At 35.4% G+C, this 23,395-nt stretch overlaps 2 protein-coding genes across 2 annotated transcripts; both read left to right on the plus strand.

Annotated features, from left to right (window-relative positions):
• The first annotated feature begins 2,374 nt into the window (after positions 1 to 2,374).
• Positions 2,375 to 9,268, plus strand: LOC113064787 (growth/differentiation factor 8-like). Its single transcript, XM_026235721.1, has 3 exons — positions 2,375 to 5,028; positions 6,473 to 6,843; positions 7,642 to 9,268. The coding sequence occupies exons 1-3, from the start codon at positions 4,659 to 4,661 to the stop codon at positions 8,008 to 8,010; spliced, it is 1,110 nt and encodes a 369-aa protein (XP_026091506.1). The 5' UTR covers positions 2,375 to 4,658; the 3' UTR covers positions 8,011 to 9,268.
• Positions 9,269 to 10,260: 992 nt separating this feature from the next.
• On the plus strand, positions 10,261 to 23,140 carry LOC113064788 (signal transducer and activator of transcription 1-alpha/beta-like). The gene is made up of 25 exons (XM_026235722.1): positions 10,261 to 10,416; positions 11,514 to 11,659; positions 12,896 to 13,046; positions 13,189 to 13,284; positions 13,552 to 13,641; positions 13,731 to 13,809; positions 14,444 to 14,535; positions 14,630 to 14,781; positions 15,850 to 16,008; positions 16,079 to 16,171; positions 16,264 to 16,323; positions 16,545 to 16,568; positions 16,857 to 16,944; positions 17,037 to 17,078; positions 17,735 to 17,818; positions 17,898 to 17,996; positions 18,765 to 18,900; positions 18,993 to 19,048; positions 19,158 to 19,249; positions 20,192 to 20,331; positions 20,465 to 20,653; positions 20,737 to 20,812; positions 21,505 to 21,574; positions 21,663 to 21,689; positions 21,777 to 23,140. The coding sequence occupies exons 2-25, from the start codon at positions 11,532 to 11,534 to the stop codon at positions 21,798 to 21,800; spliced, it is 2,247 nt and encodes a 748-aa protein (XP_026091507.1). The 5' UTR covers positions 10,261 to 10,416; positions 11,514 to 11,531; the 3' UTR covers positions 21,801 to 23,140.
• The last annotated feature ends 255 nt before the right edge of the window (positions 23,141 to 23,395 follow it).

Here is a 23,395-nt window from a genome sequence, read left to right on the forward strand (position 1 = left end):
ATGCACTTTGTTACAAAGTTAATTGAAAGTCCATTACTACAAATTTAACCTTCTATTTTGTAGAAATACATTAAGGTAGGAAATAATAATAATAATACGAATAAGAATAATACTACTATTACTACTAATAATAATTGTATTATTATTAAAATAACAAAATAGAACCACTGTAATATTACATAAAAATTATAGAACGATAGATAGATAGATGATATATAGAAAGATAGAACATAAGAATATATAATATGAAATTATTCAAATAACTATTATTATATTATTACAATAAAAAAACAATATTATTATTATACTGAATTGGCATATAAAAATGACTAATATTAGAGGGAAATTATGTGTCAGATCATGTTATTTCTGCCGTGTATGTATTCTATATAAACTGAATCCTTTTTGCCAGTGGAGATTCTCTGTGATTGGAATGAGGTGTAAGCTTTCACAGCAGTACTTTTAGACTTTTAGACTTCACACATGTGTTCTGAATTCTGAGGAACAGTACTGTTTTACATGCCATGTATGTGTAAGCACATGCTCCAAGACCTGTGTCGCTGGCATCGCTGTTCACCAAGGGTAGCTGGAAGTTTGGATGGCCCATAATTGGAGTAGTTATTGTTTATGCAAGTCGAGCACTGGATAAGGCTAGAATCAGTTACACCGCTACAGAAAACCTTCGTCCCTTCGCGGGGCACCACAGTCACCAGTGCCAGAAAGTTTCTCATCGCCTACAACGTTAACCTTCTGATCACAAAGGAACAGGTTTACAGAAAGTTTAGCTATGTCTGTGTGTGACACACATAATAATGTGGTTAAAATAAGCATGGTCAAATATTCAAACCAGCAGGAAATTAAAGGTCTTATTTCATTCATCTTTCATTATTCTGTCAGGTTATCAGCAAATAAGAACTCGACTCCTTGGGGCTGTTCGTTCCAAAGGAGAGAACCATAGAGTAAATATAGATAAAATAATATACATGATATTTCTGATGTCTAACAGAAGGACTGTATCTGATTGGTTGATGCTGAGTTTAGGTATACTGTATGGTCCAGGACAATCAGGACGATGGCCGGCTTGCGTCTCTGTCCCTACAGAAGTTCATCCACAGTGTCGGGGCCAGAACAGCGGCTCCTGGTGGAGGGTCCATTTATATTTTAACTTATAAAACATATACTTCGTTTTGGAAATATCAAAGATTTTTGTTAGAAAACAAAATTGATCTATTTAAATGTATGTTATTTTATTTATATCTGTAAAATGATCAGAATATAAAATAATTGTTTTAAATATTATGCATATCCTAAAAATGCATAAATATATATATATATATATATATATATATATATATATATAAATATTTATTTTAACATTTTGGAATATATTAAGACACACACACAATTTAATAATTTTACATTAATCATAATATTTTTATTGTATATGTATTTTATTAATTTGAATTTATACACTCTATAGTCAACATAGGAAAAATATTATATTTAATATATATTATTATATACATTATTATAATTATAGATTGTTTGCCAGAATAAATACATAAATAAATAAATAATATATATATATGGTTATATATATATATGCAGCTCTGGGCTGCATGGTCAGTCAGATGACGTACGGAAAGAGACTCATCCCTCCATTTCATGAATCCATGAGCGACTTCTTATTAAAAGTGTACGCTGCATCAATGACCTTTAACAGCTACATGGTACAAAACCAAACACAAACAAAATACTGTGGCTTTAAAAGGATTTGTATTTTGAATAAATTTTGCCATTAAATATGCAACTTGTGTAATCAAACCTCTGTAGAATAAGTTGTCATGCATGCACAAAATATTTGATAACTGTTTTCTTGCACGATGTCCTTCATTGGGCTGCTCTGAAATTTCCCAAAGGCACACCTGATGAAAACATCTGGTTCAGTTCATTACTTCTGTGAAATTTCAACAAACAAACCCATCCTTTCAATCCATCAAACTATAGAGACAATATATGTCACCAGGAAAAACTAGGAACATTCTGTCTCGTGTTAAACCTGTTTGAGCATTTGATTGATGTAAAAAACATGTCAGTCATACATCACAAAAGAAACATGAAAGACTAGGCACATATTTGCAGAGAGGAGCCTGACTGGTATATAACTAACCTTCACAACCATTCAACTTGCGTTTAACAGTAAATTGTCTTTGTGGAAATGTGGTTATAGAAGGCAAATTACAACCACACTGGCAAAAACACACATAAACATGGCACAGTAGCTATGACAACCTTTGTATTATTTATATATATATATTCACACACACACACACACATATATATTTACAATGTATTTATTATCCTCTATATTTCTTTAAAATATGTAATATGTTATATATATAAATGCTTGTGATGACACAATATGAAAATACATCTTTTCAATCCAAGCACTTTCCACTAAGAGTAAACTGCTGATTTTGCATTTGGGAAAATGACAAATAACATGACTCTGAAGGTCAAAATAAGCTGATATCAGCTTTAATTTCAATGCATCATTCTTGTCAGGTAGCGGCTAAAGCTTTGGAAACAGTATTTGGAGCATTTTACGATGTTATTATGAATCTGAAGGACATCACGGATGCTTCATTCAGGGAAAACATTTAACATTCACTATTTTATATCTAGGTCAGGGCTCCCGTAGTGCATTTTAATAACCCACATGTTTTTTCTCTGCATCTAAGAACCACACTTTAAGTGATCCGAAACTTGTTTTAAGGAACGCATAAATGGCAAAGAGCCAATTGCAATTGTTCCTGGTAATCAGACTGAAGCGAGAGTGTCTGTGCTGTTAAAGAACGCCAAAGAGAATGATAACAGAGGACATGATGCAGACTGTATCTCACACCAGATCAAATAAAGACACTCTCTGGTGTACAACTTTATTGTAAGTGCATTAACTAAAATACATTTTGCATTTATTTATACCCATTATGCAAGCATGGATAACTGAATTAACTAAAATACAAGAAAGTATTGTGTAGCTTGTTAAAGAGATTTTGGAAAAATGGAGGGGTGGTCCCTTATTGAAGGTGGTTGCAGATTAACATAGGCTTGAGGACGTGCTATTTCGACATGAGCAAACTGCCAGAAGGCTATTGCAACGACTTTTCAGTGCACTGGCAACCAGCCAAAAAAAAAAAAAACATAATAATAAGAGTAAGGTTTGCACAGACAAGCATCACTCATATTTTCATTAGGCAATGTAGAAATACCCTTCTTGCCACTTCCAAGTAACTCATCTAAAGTGAGTGGCAGTGTAGTCATGAAATAACTGCAATTGCACTTTCTAGGTATGCAAAAGAGCCGGACATTTTTCATTAACTACACTTCAGAATTGTAGTTTGCTGGGGTCATATTTTGAATAATCAGACTCTCTTTGCAAATATCTCATTACGCTTTATTCTCATACAGCATTATTCTTCATTAAACCTGCTTTAGCTCTCGGTGGAGTGTGATCTTTGTGTTTGTTCTGAAATAACTTGATGAACCACCAGGTGGTGGTGCTGAGACTGAGCCACCAAAGGCCGACCCCAATATCTCACTTCCTGTGTCCTTGCCTAGCTAGCAGTCATCTGTTGTTGTTTATGCATTTCTTAAAACCGCACTGCTGGAAAAGAGAGAGAGCGAAAGAGCAGTGACATCTGTATCTGGAGATGTTACCGAACAGCTGTTGCAATACTGTCCTCAGTCATTATATCTGCACCATGCATAAAATGGATTTATAAAGAAATCAACGCATACCAATGTTGCAAGCTATAACTGCGGTCTAAAAGTGAAGAAAGCCCTTTCACCAATGTAATCAAGGTGATGTTTCCTTATGCATCCATTTTCAGGTGTTTATACAGAACATATTTTGTATAAAACACTATCGACTGCTTGGATAGACACTTAAAACTTCTCAGAACAACCCAGCAACTACCTACAGTAAGTTATTATATGACAACATGCTAAAATAAGAGCACTCAGAACACCCACTCAATTGATCCTTTACAGGGAGTTTGATTGACAGGCGATCTGACAAGTCCTAAAGATGAATCTGCCATTTTTTTTCCAACAAACAAGCCAGACCGGGGAGTTAGATAAATGCCGGTGGACTTGAACTTAAAAAACTTTGTTTAAAAGACTTTGTGTCATACCTGAAATAACCTGCTCTGAGTCCCCTACAACATAGCAATACACTATCAACCATATACTAACACTTTAAAAACCTTTCAGAACAACCTAGCAACCCAACTCTAAGACTATATAACCCTAACCCTAACACCCTTGGGTGCATCATAATTGAGTGGATCATCAGTCAGCATAATGAAATTCATATATTTTAAGGTATTTGTGTTAGACATTTAAGGTATGTCGAACAAAACAGACAAGTCGCTGAAAATCCTCAAATCAAAACTTGCAGCAATTCTCTGTGTGCTGTCTCATCTGGACTTGTGCTTCTCAATCCCACCAATCGTACGATATCTAACAGCAGGGAATCCGAAGTATAAAACTTCCCCGAGGGGCTGAACTTCTGTCCAGTGCTGTTTGGATGAGAGTGTGTGAAGGTGCAGTCCATTCCCAAATGTGTAAATGTCTACAACGACACATCAGGAAACATGTTTATCCTTCTTTATCTGAGCTTTTGGAGTGTGTTGGTGTCACACAGTCAGAGTCTGAGTGAAAGAGCAACAGCTACAACAATAACATCACAAGCATCTGTGACGCTTGGAGACGACAACGGCCAGTGCTCGACCTGTCAGTTTCGACAACAGAGTAAACTTTTGCGCCTGCACTCCATTAAGTCTCAGATTTTGAGCATCCTGCGTCTGGAACAGGCTCCAAACATCAGCAGAGACACGGTTAAGCTGCTCTTACCTAAAGCACCTCCACTGCAGGAGCTCCTGGACCAATATGACCAAAATGGAGGCATTAGTGAGGATGAGGAACAAGGCAGCAGCGAGACCATCATAACCATGGCCACAGAGCGTGAGTACAAGTGTTCAGTATTATATAGTCACCACAAAAGTATTCAGACACTTTAGGCACACTTAAAATCTATGTCAAGTTACTTTTGAGGAACTTCTAGCATAATTTGCAGATGCTAATGAGTTCATTATTTTGTTATTGAATGCAATAAAATTAATACTTTTTGAAGTTTGGTTTTAATGCCAAAATACACTTGGGGGGGCATTGTATAACCTGAAAGGGTTGATTATGAACCAACTATGGTTCATTCATTCTGTGGTTGTTGGAAGCCGGCCAAAGGCAACAGACCTTGTTTTATGCAAAGCTGTGCACCGAGAGACAACATACACAGCACATTTGACCTATGAAAACATGGGCTCTTTTCAAAGATTTTGAGTGGAAACCATAGATTCTACCAAAAATACAGTAGTTGCTCTATTAAGCCCCTTTCACACTGCGATTCCGGTAAATACACGGGTAAAGTGTTCCGGCAATTGTTCTAGATTTTGCAGTTTCACACTGCCAGTGATTACACACTGCCGGGATATGTGCGTGCTTTCACACACAAGCCGTAAATGTCCCGTAACGACACGTGACATCAGCGCGTGACGTGTAATGTATGAGTCAAAAACGTTAGGCACGTTATACTTTCACTGAAGCAAGCAAACGATCTCAGCGTCAGCGCGAAGAGTAGGAACTAACTGATCTCTGCTTCATTACAGTTTGCACATGTGTTTTCGTCGCGAATGCTGATCTTCCTTCAAAACAGCCAGTAAAAGAGTTGCGCGATAACATTCGTCATCGCTACGACACGGCATTAGATCTGGCTTTTGTTCACAAAGTGCTCGTCCTGGGACTGAACCCGGCAATGTCACTAGGTCCCCGACCCGGAATCAATACCGGGACGTGTTTGCTTTCACACAGAAGGCGACCCGGAAATGTTCGGGCAATTTGCCGGGTCCAACGTTCAGTGTGAAAGGGGCTTTTGTGTTATTTCAGTAGAACAGTGGTGATTGGCATTTTCTGACAGTGTTGAAGAAAGTTTTGTAAATGTTGTTGCACTCTTTGGCATAAACCTTTGCAAGGTTGGGCAACTCCAGCACTGGAAGACACTGTTCAGCAGATTTTTGTTCCGAACATATTAACAAAACATACCTGCCTGGAATTTTCAATGTACATCTAAAATCTGCGGGACAGTGGTCCCAGGAGCAGAGATGCCCACAGTTTGTCAGTGTTGCTGTTGTACTCTTAAAGGGTCAACTTTGTACTTTATCTACCCCTGGAAGGTGCATTTTAGTACCTTAGAGCAGTAATATGTACCCTTACAACTATGTTAACCCATAAGCTGATAAGTTGTCCCTTTAAGGGTACTAGTATGGTAACAAGCTATTGTAGCCATAAAGGTATCATTTTTGCACATTGGTGAAAAGGTTTAAATGGTCTTAGTAAACTTAATACCTTGCAGCTCAAGCAATCACCCAAACTGAGGGAATGCCGAAGTGTTGCATGTTCTCACTGAGCCCAAAGATTATGCCTAACAGCATCCTCAAGGCCCTGCTCTGGATCTACCTCCGACCAGCAGAGGAGCCAACCACAGTCTTCATCCAGCTATCTCACCTGAAGTCTCTGTCTGAAGGGAACAACCACTCAAGAATGCGTGCACAAAAAATTGATGTGAATGCCCGGACAAACTCCTGGCAGCACATCGACATGAAGCAGCTACTGCAGTTGTGGCTCAAACAGCCTGAGAGTAACTTTGGGATAGAAATCAAGGCCTTTGATGCAAATGGAAATGATCTGGCTGTGACCTCTGCAGAGTCTGGAGAAGAGGGATTGGTAAGTTGGTGCATTCAGTGGTACTTAGTTACATGCCTCTTTGTCAAACGCTGGACGAACTTTAACTGATCCGCCAAAGGTTTATGAAAGTGTACATCAAGGGGTGTCCAGTTCAGAGCTTCCAGCAAAGTTCAGCTCCAACCCCAACTACTTAAGATCTTCAGGAGCACTCGATAATTACAGACAGGTGGTGTTTAATCAGGGTTGGAACTGAACTCTGCAGTTAGGTAGATAACCAGGAACAGGTGTATGTAGTCTTACCTTACAGAGTAGTCTAGTGCAGTGCTTTCCAACCCTGTATCTGGAGGCCCACCAGCACTGCACATGTTGCATATCTCTTTGGAGTCTCTACAAATGAGTTGATGACCTGAATAACGTTTGCTTGATTAAGGAGACCTCTAAAATGTGCATTGCTGAGTGGCCACTGGTCTAGTGGATAAAGGAATACTTCACCTAAAGTTGGAAATTGTGTCATCAAATTCTGATCCCCGCCACTTAACAGTAGCTTTTAAAATGTATGTGCACCTTGTGGAGTTTAAATGTACCTTTAGAAACCTGTAGATTTAGGTAGATCCTGCAAAGTCTTAATGAGTTTTCAGAGTAATGGTGGAAAGTAAGGTACCTTCAAACTCCACAGTGGGCCATAATAAACTTGATTTTATTGGTCAGGTTGGTCAGGAAGGTGGGGGCTGTTACTGTAAAAAGTGTATTGCAATTAATGTCAAGTATGTGCTTAATTGCACCTTTGAACCTAATTGACCATGCCTGAGCTAATTGTTCTTATGTACGCCCTTCCAGCAACCCTTCCTGGAGGTTAAAATATTGGACACTGGCAAACGGTCCAGACGGGACACCGGCCTCGATTGCGATGAGCATTCCACTGAGTCACGTTGCTGCCGGTATCCACTCACCGTTGACTTTGAGGAATTTGGTTGGGACTGGATAATTGCCCCCAAGCGCTACAAGGCCAATTACTGCTCAGGTGAATGTGTGCAGAAGTACCCCCACAGTCACATCGTCAACAAGGCCAACCCTCGGGGCAGTGCAGGCCCCTGCTGCACACCCACCAAGATGTCGCCAATAAACATGCTGTATTTCAATGACCATGAGCAGATAATCTACGGAAAAATTCCTTCAATGGTCGTAGACCTTTGTGGCTGCTCTTGAGCCTGAGAGCTTCTTGAGTTGTTATGACAGAAAGCCCTAACTGCTCTGGACCAGAGGGAAGTGAAAATAAACTTTACCTTGTCCCTGACAAAATAGTTCCTGCTAAAACAACTGACCACACCAGGATCCCAACAAACCAACTTATCCAATTCTTTTAGTTTGTTCTCATCGACTGTTGCACACTAGGACAATTGTACCAAGGTGACAAGTGTTTCTTTGTTTATGAAGGTATAAGTATTCCTCCGTGGATGCATTTTAGCATAGAGATGACCTGATGGGCTTTACCAGCTTGATGTCAGAATGTAAAAATTGCAAAAAGTACTTTTGAGTTTTAAATTGATGTCAAAGGGGGTTGTATAGTTGATTATTTATATAAAGTCACTTATCCACCAGTGACCCAAAAACAGGAACACTGACCCAGATTCGCACTCAACATGACGCCCAAAAGATTTATTCTGCAGTTGTTTCATATGGGTAGTTGACAGATGGTAGGAATAGGAAAAACTTTTTTCATTGCTGTAACTGGTCACAAATTAAAATGTATAAATAATCTTTAAATGCTTTTAGACATTGCTGGAACATGTCAACTACCCAAAGGGTATGCATAAGCATGCAGCTTATGTTCTTGTCAAAAAACACACTTAAATTGCCAGTTCACTAGGTAGTGAATCTATGGAGATTGTTTTTTTTGTAAGTGTATAGATTCTATGGTTCCAAATCATGTTATAGTTTTGATCTGTCACTGTATGAAGTAAAATGCCTGTTACTGAAGTCTCTGAGGAGTTGTTTTCGCGTGTCCTTAAGGGACCTCTTCAGTGTTTTCTCTTTGTAACCCTAACAATGACACCATTGACATCATTGACATCATTCCAAGCATGTGGAGCACATTATGGCACTCAAAAGCAACAAACCCATTTTCAATGGAAGCTAAAGCCTCTCCTGTTTTATTTTGTTCTCTGGAGGGTTCCCCAGTGTGATTGAGGCCCCGTGAGGCAACGACACTAGAAGTCTGTCCCCGGGGCAATGAAAGCACTTAGAAATGTCTTAATTTTTTTGAAAAAGATTTTGAACACTTTGCAGCGTGATTCAATAATAACAGTTGCCATGAAACTATAGTTTTAGGACATGGAAGAATGGAAGACAAATAAAACACCTTGCCTCTAAAACCGACAGGTTGAAAAGAGGGGAAACAAGACTTCATAAAAATACAGTGAAACTAACCATATTATATACAGTACAGACCAAAAGTTTGGACACACCTTCTCAATCACAGAGTCTTCTTTATTTTCATGACAATGAAAATTGTAGATTCACACTGAGGGCATCAAAACTATGAATTAACACATGTGGAATTATTTATGGAAATATATACATAACAAAAAAGTGTGAAACACCTCAAAATATGTCATACCTTTTGCTTTGATTCCTGCTTTGCACACTCTTGGCATTCTCTTGATGAGCTTCAAGAGGTAGTCACCTGAAATGGTCTTCCAACAGTCTTGAAGGAGTTCCCCGAGAGATGCTTAGCACTTGTTGGCCCTTTTGCCTTCTGTCTGCGGTCCAGCTCACCCCTAAACCATCTCGATTGGGTTCAGGTCCGGTGACTGTGGAGGCCAGGTCATCTGGAGCAGCACCCCATCACTCTCCTTCTTGCTCAAATAGCCCTTGATGCCTTCAGTGTGACTCTACAATTTTCATAGTCATGAAAATAAAGAAAACTCTTTGAATGAGAAGGTGTGTCCAAACTTTTGGTCTTTTTATCTGTGTGTGTGTGTGTGTATGTATTTAAAAGGGAGGACAAAATACTCCAGTTCCAGCGTCCCCTATATTATAAGATGCACACTGAACTGCAATCAGTAAGTCAGATTTTATTTGAAAATTAATGCAACTTCACCTTGATTGTCCCCACATCCACATGTATTCCTTTAGTCGTGTCACTAATGCAATTATTTTCCTCTTAAAACAAATTAATTTCTTATAAAAAAATCAAATAACGTGCATTTCTCCCACAACTTTTAACGCGGTGATGAAATAAACACCTGTCTCTAGTGTACTTACTACAGTTTCAGTTTCTTATAAATCACGTGGGCTGCGCTACAACCTGGTTCAAAATTCCACCCTGCGTCATAAACGACGCCCGAATGCGCGGATTGGCCAGCGCATACGTAAAAAAACAAATTTCGCTCGCTGATTGGTTCACACAGCTGTCACTCAAACACACGCAAACGCGCTCCTCGCGCAGACGGAGTCGGACATCTACTGAAAGACTACTTGAGATAGTTCAATAACAAATCGAGAGGAACAGGGAACTGCTCTGATCTTCCGTGTTATTCCGCTGCTGTAGAAGACAAATCAAACAAAACAGCGGATTCTTGCTTTAACCGTGCTTGAATAACGTTTAGGGGGGTGAGTAACAAAATAATAACTTTAAATTCCGAATTCATATTTTTTTTCTGCGTAATATTGTACAGGAAGTTTTAATCTCACGTTTGGTTAATGCGTGATATGAGTAATACATACTGTATAACCATAAGATTTCACGTTATTAGAGGATTTTTAATAGTTACGCAATGAAAAAACACATAAAAGGCCTTTATATAACCAACGTTAGGAAATATGTAAACCCTTCTGCAGTTTACGAGCGGCATGAATTCTGTTATATCTAATAATTATATTCATAACATCGTTCAATAGATATATTAGTATTATTATTGATTGATACATAATAATAACATTATTCAATATAGCTATATTATTGTTATTATTATTGATCGACTGATTTATTCCAACTGAGAACAATTTTAAAGCTTTAAAAACCCCACCCACATGTTTACCCAACTTAGCTGTCTGAATGAGAAAATATTGTAATTCATATAAAGCCTTAAAATATATTTAAGCAAAAACAATACCCCCAAACCCTACCCTTCGCACACACGCATTGTTTTTAAGCATTAATAATAATATAAATATTATGCACGTTTTTGTCCATACTAATGTTCAGTTATACTGACAGCAATAGTTTGTTTCTGCTATTATACTATACATAAAATAATTGTATCATGTTAAAGCATTCTGTTTAAATGTACATTAGCATATTAAAACAAAATTATGTTACTCTTATTGTCTTTTAATTTTAAATGAAAAATCAAATATTTTTAATATCTAATTGTCTTAAAGCAAACAAAACACCCACTTGGCCATACAAGAACACATTTAGCATTAAAAAAAAATAGTAGTAGTAATAATGATAGCTATAATAATAATATAAAATGTACTTAACAGTTTTACACAAAATAAGCTTTGCATGCAAATGAGACTTTTTTGCTAGTAGCTGCTAGGTTAGAAACACACACCACACAAAAGAACTACATGGCCATAAATTGAGATATAAATTTCATTATTTCATCTGTTGAGGTCTGCTGTTTCTGCTTTTATTGTGATTTCTGCAAGTTTTCACTGTGGCCTGTCTGTTATCCATATCCATATATTGTCATGTGTTTTAGAGTCACAGAGTCGCAGAAATGAGTCAGTGGTTGGAACTTCAACAACTGGATTCAACGTTTTTGGAACAGGTCGACCAACTGTACGATGACAGCTTTCCAATGGCCATCCGGCAGTACCTCAGCAGCTGGATAGAAAGCCATGACTGGTGCGTACGACTGATTGTGTGCCTTTACAACCATGTCAAACACACAACCACAACCTCTTGCAAGTATGATAATGCTAAACTAGGCAACCTGCTGATTCTTAACATCATTTATTATAAAGTTCAACCTTTAATATTAATTGAAATATAATTTTTTAAAATGTGCATTAATATTTTAACTGTAATCAGAATATTCATATTAACATATCATTTAGAATTGTAATATTTAAAATTTAAAAAACAAATTAATACTTTTTAAGGTACATATTTAAAAAAAAAGGTAGATAATGTTATTAATGTTTTAAATAATAATAATAAATGTAATATTATATGAATCAAAAACTATAATTAAAATTAGAATATTAATATTGTTGATGTGCATATTTATTTTTAAATGCAATTAGAATATTAATATTAACGTGTTAATATGATTTAAAACTTAAAATAATAATGAATACTTTTGAAGGTGAATAAATATTTTTAAAGGCTAAAAAAATGTATTTAGTTAATTAATATTATTTAATTAACTTATTAATTAAAATGTAACTAATGTTAATATAAGTAAAAGAAATTGTTATTTAAATAAGAAAAGATTAATATTTTAAATGTGCAAAAATATTATTAAAGTTAATCAAAATATTAAAATTAAAACATGAACATATGAATAAATACTTTTTTTATATGCATACATATTTTTAAAGGTAATCAAAATATGAATATGAATTATTATTTTAATTAATATTTTTCTTTTTACTTTTACAGGTTAAGGCATTTGTGCTTTACTAAAAAAAGCAAAAGTACAGTTTATTGTACATAAGGCCTTCATGTTGAGATCACATGATGTTAATAAACAAAAACTTCAGATGAACTTACTTTAAGTGTGAAATCTTCCAGAAAAAAAAGGCTAATTGTTATATTCTGAATGCGATAAACCGGTAACATCATAAAAACAACACCATTGGTCATCCAGACCTAGTGAGGGCAACAGAGAGACAAATTCTGCAATATTAGTTTTTTTTATAAGAGAAACAAGAATCAGTGCAACATAAACAATTAGTTAGTGCACTTTTATTGCTAAAGAAATAAATATACGCCACTTTAAATATTCACTTTCTAATTAAATTTATCTTTCTGATAAAATAAGGTTTATATAGGCAGAAATATATAAATTATGTTAAAACAGAATTCAGGTTTCATCTTTATTTGGTGTGAATCATCTGTTCTTCCTTCCCTTAAAAGGGACCATGTCGCTAATGTGGAGAATGAGTCTCTTGCCACCGTGAGGTTTCATGATCTTTTGACCCAGTTGGATCATCAACACAGCCGCTTCGCGATGGAGAAAGACTTCCTGAACCAGCACAACATCCGCAAGATCAAAAGGAACTTGCAGGTGCCTGTCTGCGACTGGCTACACGATCATTTCCTTTTAGCATTTGGGTCACAGCCTCTAAATCATTAGGCATTATATAGATCAGGAAGTTGCAACATGCAAACAATGGAGTTTGTGAGTTAACACAGCCCTTGTGTTTCAGAGCCTCTTCCAAGACAATCCTGTTTCCATGGCCATGATCATCAGTAGGAACCTTAGTGAAGAAAGGAAGATTCTGGCCGCTGCCCAAGTGTCAGAGGTCAGGAATTAATAAAAGACCACCACTGATTTCCAACAACTAACTGTGAATTTAAATATGCCATTTAAATCTGTATTAAAAAACATTTTTTAAGTTATTTCCATGACAAGGAATAGGTCAAGTAAAAACAATTCATCGACATGTTGTTCCAAATTCACATTACCTTCTTTAATCTGTAAAACACAAAAAGAGATATTTCGCAATATTGTCCATGCTGCTCTTTTCCACATAATGACATTAGATTAGTAATTAGTATTTTGTTTGCAGAATCGAACCGAGAACACCCAAAACGACATGATCGTGGAGAAACATCGAGAAATGGACGGAAGGGTGAAAGATATAAAAAATAAAGTACAGGTGATGTACACAAAACTATCGCAACTATGAGATATGTCTAATGCTCATAGAAAAGTTGTGTAAAACATATTTTTCAAATTTCCTATCAGGACATAGAGCAGATTATCAAAAATCTAGAAGACCTGCAAGACGAATACGACTTCAAGAGCAAAACTCATCAAAGCAGAGGTAACCGGTTTTAAAAAAAATTGCTTTGTAGTTGAAAAAACAGTTTTATTAAATGTGTGGTCACATTACTGAAATCTCTGCACTAGTTTTTTATTGCTTATTTTCCTTATGAAAATTCATTGAACAACAAGTATGACCATATCTATGGTCAGAACTAGCTAATTATTCGAAAAGTATAGAAACTTTGTATTGTTTATTTTGCTTTTTAACAATGTGTCAAACATCGGTAAATGTGACGCACTTGATGTCAGAAAGAACAATTTTTTCGTCAAGTTCGGAAAATCAGTATTGCTTATTTCTTTCATGAAAATTTCTTGAACAACATTAAGTGTAACTGCATATTAGGTCACAACTAGCTAGTATTTCGTAAATTATTGAAAACCCAATATTTCTTATTTTGCGAAAAGTCAAAAGTAGCTATATTTTAAGTACTGAAATTCGATATTGCTTATTTCGCTCGTGAAAATTCACCAAACAACAGTAAATATGACCGAACCTTTAGTCAGAACTAGCTATTATTTTCAACAAGTACTGAAACTCAATATTGCTTATTTTCGCTTGTGAAAGATTGTTGAACGATGTTAAATAAATAGACCAATACCGAAACATAGTCTTGCTTTCTTCTGTTCAACAGAGGAACTGAACGGGACCATTTCAAAGGAAGACTTGAACCGGGAGAGACTGATTATACGTGCCATGTTTATGAAACTCAACGAAACCAGAACAGTGGGAACATTGGCTTTTGCCTTTTCTGTAATGCTAACTGGTTAGCGAAGAGAAGCAGTTACATTGGACCTTGTCTGTGTTTGTGTCCATCTAGAACGTGATCAGTCAGATGTCGGAAGTGTTGAACATTATGGATCCGGTGATCTATGAGCTAATCTCAACAGAACTGGCTGAATGGAGGCGTCGTCAACAGATGGCTTGCATCGGTAGAGTAACCAATGTCTGCTTGGACCAGCTGCAGAACTGGTAACAAATCCACTTATTAATTAACGATTTCCTTCTAACCATACGTTTTTGGAGTACTAGTAATAAACTACTTTTTTGTTGTTGTTGTTGTAAAATAGTCCAAGAACGGTCATATTTACAAGATATCGTGACGACCAGTTTAAATAGTTTTAAGACGTTCAATAGTGTTCCTGTAGCTCAAGTGGTAGAGCATTGTGTTAACAAGCGCAAGGTTGGGGGTTCGAATCCGGGGGAACACGTTAGGAGAAAATTGTTAGCCTGAATGCAATGTTAGTCGGTTTGGATAAAAGCGTCTGCTAAATGCATAACTTTAAGATCTTTAAATAAATGTAAAAAACAATTGGTATTGATCAGAATAACGTTTTAATTGTGAATTTTGACTTTGCAAAATGTATTAAAATTTTTTTTTTTGGTATGGATGATTGTGAATACCAATAATGGTTTGCATATTTTTTTGCAAGCAAAATCTAGTCATGTGGATTCGTGTTGACCAACAGAACGCTGTTTTACTTTATTTTTATAGACCTTTTTTGCTTGCAAAATTTTTTGAAATATTGTGAATATGTAAATAGTTATAATTTTGATCCACTGTTAACAATGGTTCTTTTTGTTCGCAAGTTTTTATAAACCTTTTCTACCTGCAAGATTTTACAGAAATATTGACAGTATAGAAATATTTTGACAGTATTTAAATATTGATAATTTTGCTAGACTATTGACAGTAGACAATGGATTGCTTTGCTTTTTGTGAACAAAATTTTACTGACCTTTTCTGGTCATTAAATTTTAAATTTATTGACAGTATATAAATATAGATAATTTCGCTATAAAATTTTATGGAACTTTTCTGCATGCATAATTTTGAGAAAATATTGTCAATATTAGCTATACATACAGTATACAATTACTCCTAATTTTGCAACACTATTGACAGTGGACCTTTTCTGCTTGTAAAACTACATAAAGTTGACGGTATAAATATTTCAACTTTTACTAAATCATGCTTTTAGGCTTTACAGGATCATGTTAAAATAATATGTTATTAAGTTTTGTTTGTTTTCACCTCAGGTTTACTTCTCTAGCAGAATCTCTGCTTCAGCTCAGGCAGCAGCTCAATAAACTTCAGGAGCTGGAGCAGAAATTCACTTACAACAACGATCCCATCACGCTCAGCAGAAGCACTCTGGAGGACCGGATCATGTTAAACCTCAAAAATCTCATCACAAAGTAAGAATCCTACTTTGCTTGATACACCACTGCTGAAAGGAGTCGCTGACAGTGAATCATGTGTTTTCAGCTCTTTGGTAGTCGAGCGACAGCCATGCATGCCGACCCAACTGCAAAGACCTCTTGTGCTCAAGACAGGCGTTCTGTTCACCCTAAAATTACGGTAACACAGCCAATGATTCGCATTTCTCTGTAACGAAACGCCGGATGATGTTCAGTTGATGAATGTTGAATCGTATTATTCCTCTCCCCCAGGCTGCTCATAAAACTTCAGGAATTTAACCACACTGTTCGGGTGAAGGTGCAATTCGACAAGTAGGTGTTTTACATACTCTGACTCAACCGTAATTCATAGAGGTATTTCTGTTTGTTTGTAAATTACTTTGTAATTCAACTTGCATTTTTAATAAAACGCAGTTTATGCTAACATTGCTAGCGATTCACTCGTGTGGTTAGCATTTTTAGCTTAGCATACATTCAGATAAAACACTGAAGATGCATTTCATTGTGTTAACATACCTCTTTTCACCTTCCAGGGACATCGTTGAGAAACGGAAAGGGTGTGTCCTACATAATTTCCTTATTTGCATACCATTTTAAAGGGACAGTTACGCTAAAAATGAAAATCTGTTAGCATTTACTCAGCCTTTTACTTTATTTGTTTGGTCTTTTTGTGGAATTTTAAAAGTGAATAACAATAACATTTGTAAACAAACAAAAATTGTCAATGTTTTGAGTGCGAGTAAATAAAGACAAGTTTTTATTTTTGCTGAACTGTCCTCAAACTCCATTTGAATTCCATTTTGATTAGATAGAATTCCACTTACTTGGTAATGCTCCTGTTTTAGGTTTCGCATGTTCAACATCTTGGGAACGGCCATGAAGGTGATGAACATGGAGGAATCCAATGGGATGGCAGCAGAATTCCGTCATCTGGTAACGTGAAAAGAAAAACTAGCAAATTACAGTGTAGCTCTAGCTTAAAAGCATAATTTAGTAAAGTAAATAATAACCTTTTTACTTCGCAGCAACTGAAAGAGAAGAAGATTACCGGAAACAGAACAAGTGAGGTGAGTTCATGTTTTCGAAGGTCTCTTATGCTCATCAAGGCTGCATTTATTTGATCAAAAATACAGTAAAAACAGAAATATTATTACGATTTAAAATAACTATTTTCTATTCTACTATATTTTGAAATGTAATTTATTTCTGTGATGCAACACTGTATTTTCAGCATCATTACTCCAGTACTCAGTGTCACATGATCCTTCAAAAATCAATTTTTTTTAAGCATTTATATGAATTTGAAATCTTTTGGAACATTATAAATGTCTTTATTGTCACTTTTGGTCAATTTAATGCATGCTGAATAAAACTACACATTTCTTCACAAAAAACAAAACAAAAAAACATTACCTAATGGGTGTGTACTTTTTAAGATGTACAAAAAAGGTATAATCTCATTATTTACCCACCCTCATATCGCCTCCAAATCTGCATAACTATCTTTCTGATGTGGAACACAAAAAAAGCTCCAAAAACCAAATAAACATCTCAAGAAAGTAACGAAATAAAACATTTCTGTGTAAGAAACGAGCAAAAATTCAGTTTCCTCTGCTGTAGCTCTATTTCTCATTTGAATGTCTGCATCTTCAAGCTTCAGACTTGGCACAACATCACCTCAAACTGCCATTTTGGGCTTAATCCTTTCTTAAACGTTCTGCAGGGCCCTCTGATCGTCACAGAGGAGCTTCACTCCATCACCTTTGAGGCTGAGCTCTGCTGGTCTGGAATAGTCCTGAAATTCGAGGTCAGAACAACCGAGTTGAAAACATAAACAGCACCTAATCGCGATCGTCATCAACTTTCTTCTCTCTTTCCATCTTCAGACCACGTCTCTGCCCATAGTCGTGATCTCCAACGTCAGTCAGTTACCCAGTGGATGGGCCTCCATCATGTGGTACAACATGCTGACCTCTGAGCCAAAGGTAAGTCCTCTTCAACACTCATGTTACTCACCTAATAAAATGAATTGAACTAAAAATACATTCTAGATAAGACTGCCTCTAAAACATTCGAAATGTTGCCTTGGCAAATCATTTAATTGACAAAGGTTTAAGTTGAAGCACTACATTTATTAACTAGAAATAAAGTAAAACTGAACAAAAATTTTAGCTAAATGAATGAATAAATAATTGAATAGAACTGTTTTAAAAACAACACGATTTTAAAGTAAAGCACTAAATTAATAACTTGGGGAAACAACCGGAACTAAAACAAAAATAAATGAAAGCTAAATAGTAATATTTAAAAAGAACTTAATGAATAAAAATTACTAAAGCAAATCAAATTATTAAATATTTTACTGGAATGAAGAATGAAAATATAAATAAAACTAGAAGTGTTGCCTCGGCAAATAACCAAAATAAGTTTAAGTTGAAAATGACTAACTGTAAACAAATAAATACCTAAAACTGAAATAAAAATAAATGGAATCTAAACTAGAAATATTTTACACAGAACAAAGCCTAATAAAGATGACGAAAGCACCACACAAAATGACTAGGAAATGTAACTACGACTAAAAAGAAAAGAACCTAAAAATATAAAACTGAAAATCTAAAGGAAAAAGTGAAAGTCGTCTTTAACTCTTACGTTTCGGTAATAGATATGAGCTCTACATGCATCAAAAAATAGATTCCCAGAGGTTCTGACTTGCCTTGAATGTCTCTTTTCTTTGACTGTCTCTTCTCCAGAACCTTTCTTTCTTCGTGACTCCTCCTTCAGCCACGTGGGGGAATCTAGCGGAGGTGCTGAGCTGGCAGTTCTCCTCCATCACCAAAAGAGGGCTTAATCAAGAACAGTTAAGCATGCTGGGTACTAAACTCCTGGGTGAGTGCCATACACTGACTTGACATTGAGTGCAAGTGATTTTCTTGGAACAGATGAACTAAACGCACAGGCGTGTGAACTTTGGCCCACAGGTCCTAAAGTGCCGATGGATCCTGAAGCTCAGATTCCTTGGAACAGATTCTGCAAGGTTGGTTTTTTTGTACTGCTCAGTTTATGAATTTTTCCATTGTGCACCACTGTTCTGTTCACACTGTTTGTTTGGAGGTGATTTGATTTGAGAGTTGTGTTTGATGTAGTCTGGCAGTGAGAAGAACTTCACCTTCTGGCTGTGGATCGAAGGAATTCTGGACCTTATAAAGAGACACTTGCTGAGTCTGTGGGACGATGGGTAAGAAACCAGATGTTTGACTGATGGAAATCCAGCTTGAATCAACATCTAACACGGTCCTAGCTGGACTAGATGCTTGCTCACTTGGACCATCTTTGTTTGTTTTACCATTTTGGACATCAGTTCTAAAATGAATAAAGCTAAAACTGAAATTAAAAAAGCTTAAACATGACCAGAAATATAAAAAAAACAACTAATAAAATTGACAGATGCACACAAAATGAAACGTACAACTCAACATTACATGGAAAACTTGAAGCACTAAAATTATAAACTTTAAATAAATTAAAAATAAAATTGAAATAAAAATAAATGAAATCTAGTAGTAAAAGTAGTTATATTTAAAATGAACAAAAACTAATATAACTGACAGAAGCATGTAACAAAATGACTAAAAGAAAAAAAAAGTGAATTCAAAATATTATTAAAAAATAAAATAGTATATAAATAAAAATTAATTAAGTATCTCACAAAATCTTTTGATTTATGCATAAAAAAAATAAAAAAATAAAATTCAATCAAAATAAATGAAAAAATATCCCACTTAGGAATGCTCTGGGTTAAATAAATGAATGAAAACAAAAAAACTAAAAAGCGTGCACATCCCAAAACCCTGAAGGCTCAGGTGCAGGACAAAAAATAAGATCGATACAAATAAAACACAAAATTTTCTGCAAGCTGATAAGACTGCTTCCAAGGAGTTTCTTATTTCCAATGAAATAAAAACACAAAATCAATCGATCGATTAAATAAAAGTAAACAAATAATAAACCACCAATTGACAGAATCTGTGGTAGGTTTTTAATTACCATAGATTTACTTTTAAAACAAAAACTTGTCTCCTCTTTTCTGATTGTGTCTAAAGTTTCAACAGTTTTCAACATTGTCTGCTTGTCTATTGGTCAAGCAGAAATATTCTTTAACCCTTTCTGTCTCTCGCAGCTGCATAATGGGGTTTGTGACCAAGGACCAGACTAAAGCTCTCCTCTATGACAAACATTCCGGGACGTTTCTGTTGCGCTTCAGCGAGAGCAATCGCGATGGAGCCATTACGTTCAGCTGGGTTGAACACGACGCAAACAGTGAGACTTTCCTCTGACACACTGTTGAACAATAGACAAATCTATTTGGTCTTGAAATCAAAACGTCCAAAAACTAACTTGCTTGGATGCAAAGGTAATGCTCATTATTGGGTTTGGTGTTGTGTTTGTTTAGATGAGCCACAGATTCGCTCCGTGGAGCCCTACACAAAGAAGGAACTCTCTGCCGTCTCACTTCCTGACATCATTCGAAACTACCGTGTGATGGCCACCGACAACGTCCCGGAAAACCCCCTGCGCTTCCTGTTTCCCAATGTACCCAAAGATGATGCCTTCAAAAAATACTACTCCAAACCTACCGACAGTAAGAAACACATAGTCGCAAACTATATAAACTATGAATACGTGTAAAACAATGTACATAAAGATATCCATTTATTTATCCAGAGGAAGAACCAATGGATGTGGATAAGAAGTCAGACGAGGGATACATCAGAACCACTCTCATCTCCATCTCTGAAATGTAAGTCAGAGTTAACCCTTTGATGCTTGCTGCATGGGAATAAAAAAATGCTAAATTTTTGTTTTTATTTCAGTGAATGTACTGTTTTAGCACGATAATGTTTTTTATTTAAAATGTTGTATTTTTAGGGGATTTTATGGTACTTAATTATATTTATGTAATAGTTATGATTCATTTATTACACGTTAAGCACTTATTGAGAATAGACCTGGAAAAAAGTTAAAGTGACACAAAAAAAAGTTTATTGTGAAAAAAAGTATTCGGTTTAAATTTTATACGAAATGTATATTTTCCGAAACATATTTCACTCTAAAATTTATGAAAATCAATGCCATAAATCTAAACAAGTTGTGTTCCAAATTTGAGGTTAGTATTACAAAAAAAATTAGCTGGCAGTACCATTTTGTTTGGCTGGAGTACCAAATGTTTCCACTGTAATGATATTCGCTTCCCAAATATTTCCGATGTAGTAATTTTTGACTGCAAACAGTGCAAATATGACTTTTTTCAGGACCATTTAACAGTTTAGAATCATGTCCAAAACCTTTACCAAGTTTCATACTATTTCAATGAAGTAACAAACTAAATCTACACAACAAAACAGCTTCAAAGTGTTAAAGCAGTAACTGCCGCCAAACAGGATTGCAAAAATAACTGCTTAATTTTATGCTTAATTAAATGCTTAATTTTAGGCAGCCGCAAGAGTTTAACACCACACTCATGCCGATGTCTCCTGAGGTTTATGGCGAGCTGGAGCGCATGGTATGAAAAATGATAATTATATATTTACAATAACGACTGAAACATTACTGTTAACATCAGTTAATCTCTCCTTCCTTCTTTATTTTAGACCCGATTCGATACATTAGGTTTTGAGGTAGAGTACTTTTATTTTTATATATGTATATATGTGTATATAAATTCAATTTAAATAGATGCTGATACTGTTTTTTTTCCCCCCCAGCCCTCAGACTTAAGTCTCACTTAAGTTACCTGAAAGGACAGATGATGCAGTAGAAATGTTTCCTGTGGATTTTTCTTGTAATAACGTAAACGAAAGAGAAATATCTTGTCGAGGTACAGCCACTGGTTTTGGTATTCCTCTCTTTCTCATTCTAACGTTACTAGAAAGACACTGCAATAGCATAAAGACAACCAAACAAATCGAATTAACCCCTTAGTAACGCTACTGTTACCTCAGCACTTATTCTATAAACCGTTTTAGACAGTGAAGTTGTGTATGAAAGTACTTCGTTGAGTATAGCACTTCATTTTCTTAAATGCCAAGTAACTGGTGGTTGAGGAGATTCCCCCTTCTATGTAAAGCGTTTTATAAATGTAAGGAATTATTTTTATTAATTAATTGTTAACAGAAAAGGGTGAAGAAAGTGAATGAAAAAGCTGAATAGATGATTTTCACACAAACTTATTTTCTGTAAATAAAATGAAACCTGATTTTAGGACGGTTTCATTTATTTCACATTTTCTTTACTGTAATGCAAACAAATATTTCATTTCAATTAATGTGAATAAAACTATTTTAATGTGAAAATATTTACACAACTGCATTTTATGTCGTACCACCTTTAATTTTTTTATTATTCAAATCTGAATAAATTATGGTATTAAAGGAATTTGACTGTAATAATAATAAAAATTATCACAGTTATAAAATATGAAAATAATGGGAATGAACATGTACACGTTATTGTAAATGGGATAAGAAATGTGCTGAACTGTCATAAAAAAAAAAGTAAAAATCAAAAATGTAAACAAAAATGGTCCTAAAATAGGCCCTTATCTCTTTTAGCAAGTTTAAGATCCTTAGTTTAAGTTTCCTTTCTTTGGTTTTGCGGTAAAATACCCCAAAGATTCATCCAGAAAGAACCATGAAATACAGGAGTTCAGTTCTGATGAAACCTTTTAAGCTGTTAGGTTTTTACTTTCCGAACACCGTTTCTAAATATGTGAAAAAGAAAAAAAACTATATGACCTGTTTCCTTAACCCAAGATTCTTCTTAACCTGCTGGTGCTCTATTTAGTATTACGTCCACTTCATGTACTTTGTTGTTTATTTCACTGGATTGTACTGCTATGTTTATTGACAGAGCAATATTTGTTTATGTCTTATTTGTTTTGGACATGATAGAAAGTAATTAAAATGGGAATCCACCTTGTTTGGAATGCCTTAAATATTTGCACCTTAAAAACTTTCAGCACATATCAGCAATATTAAAAGACTGCATACACTGATGAAAGAAAAATATTGCGTATGAACGTGTGAAAGCCATTGTTAAAAAAAATAAAATTGGGTAAACTTTGCAAAAATGTGCATATGTGTCTCTTGAAAGATAAGAAAAATGAATATGAAACGATATGCATGTTCAAAGTCTTTATTGTTTTGATCTAGCATTTGTGTGGAATATATTGATAAGTATTGACATTAAATTCGAACATCTACAGCATGTTATAGTTAAATAATAAAAGCAAATGAAAGGAAAAATCACAACAATGCAATACATTCATAGCAGTAATAAATAAAAAATGCAGGTCATAGCCTTTGCCGCAAAAACAAGAAATTCT

This window comes from Carassius auratus, chromosome 47, assembly GCF_003368295.1.
Source record: "Carassius auratus strain Wakin chromosome 47, ASM336829v1, whole genome shotgun sequence".
NCBI lineage: Eukaryota > Metazoa > Chordata > Actinopteri > Cypriniformes > Cyprinidae > Carassius > Carassius auratus.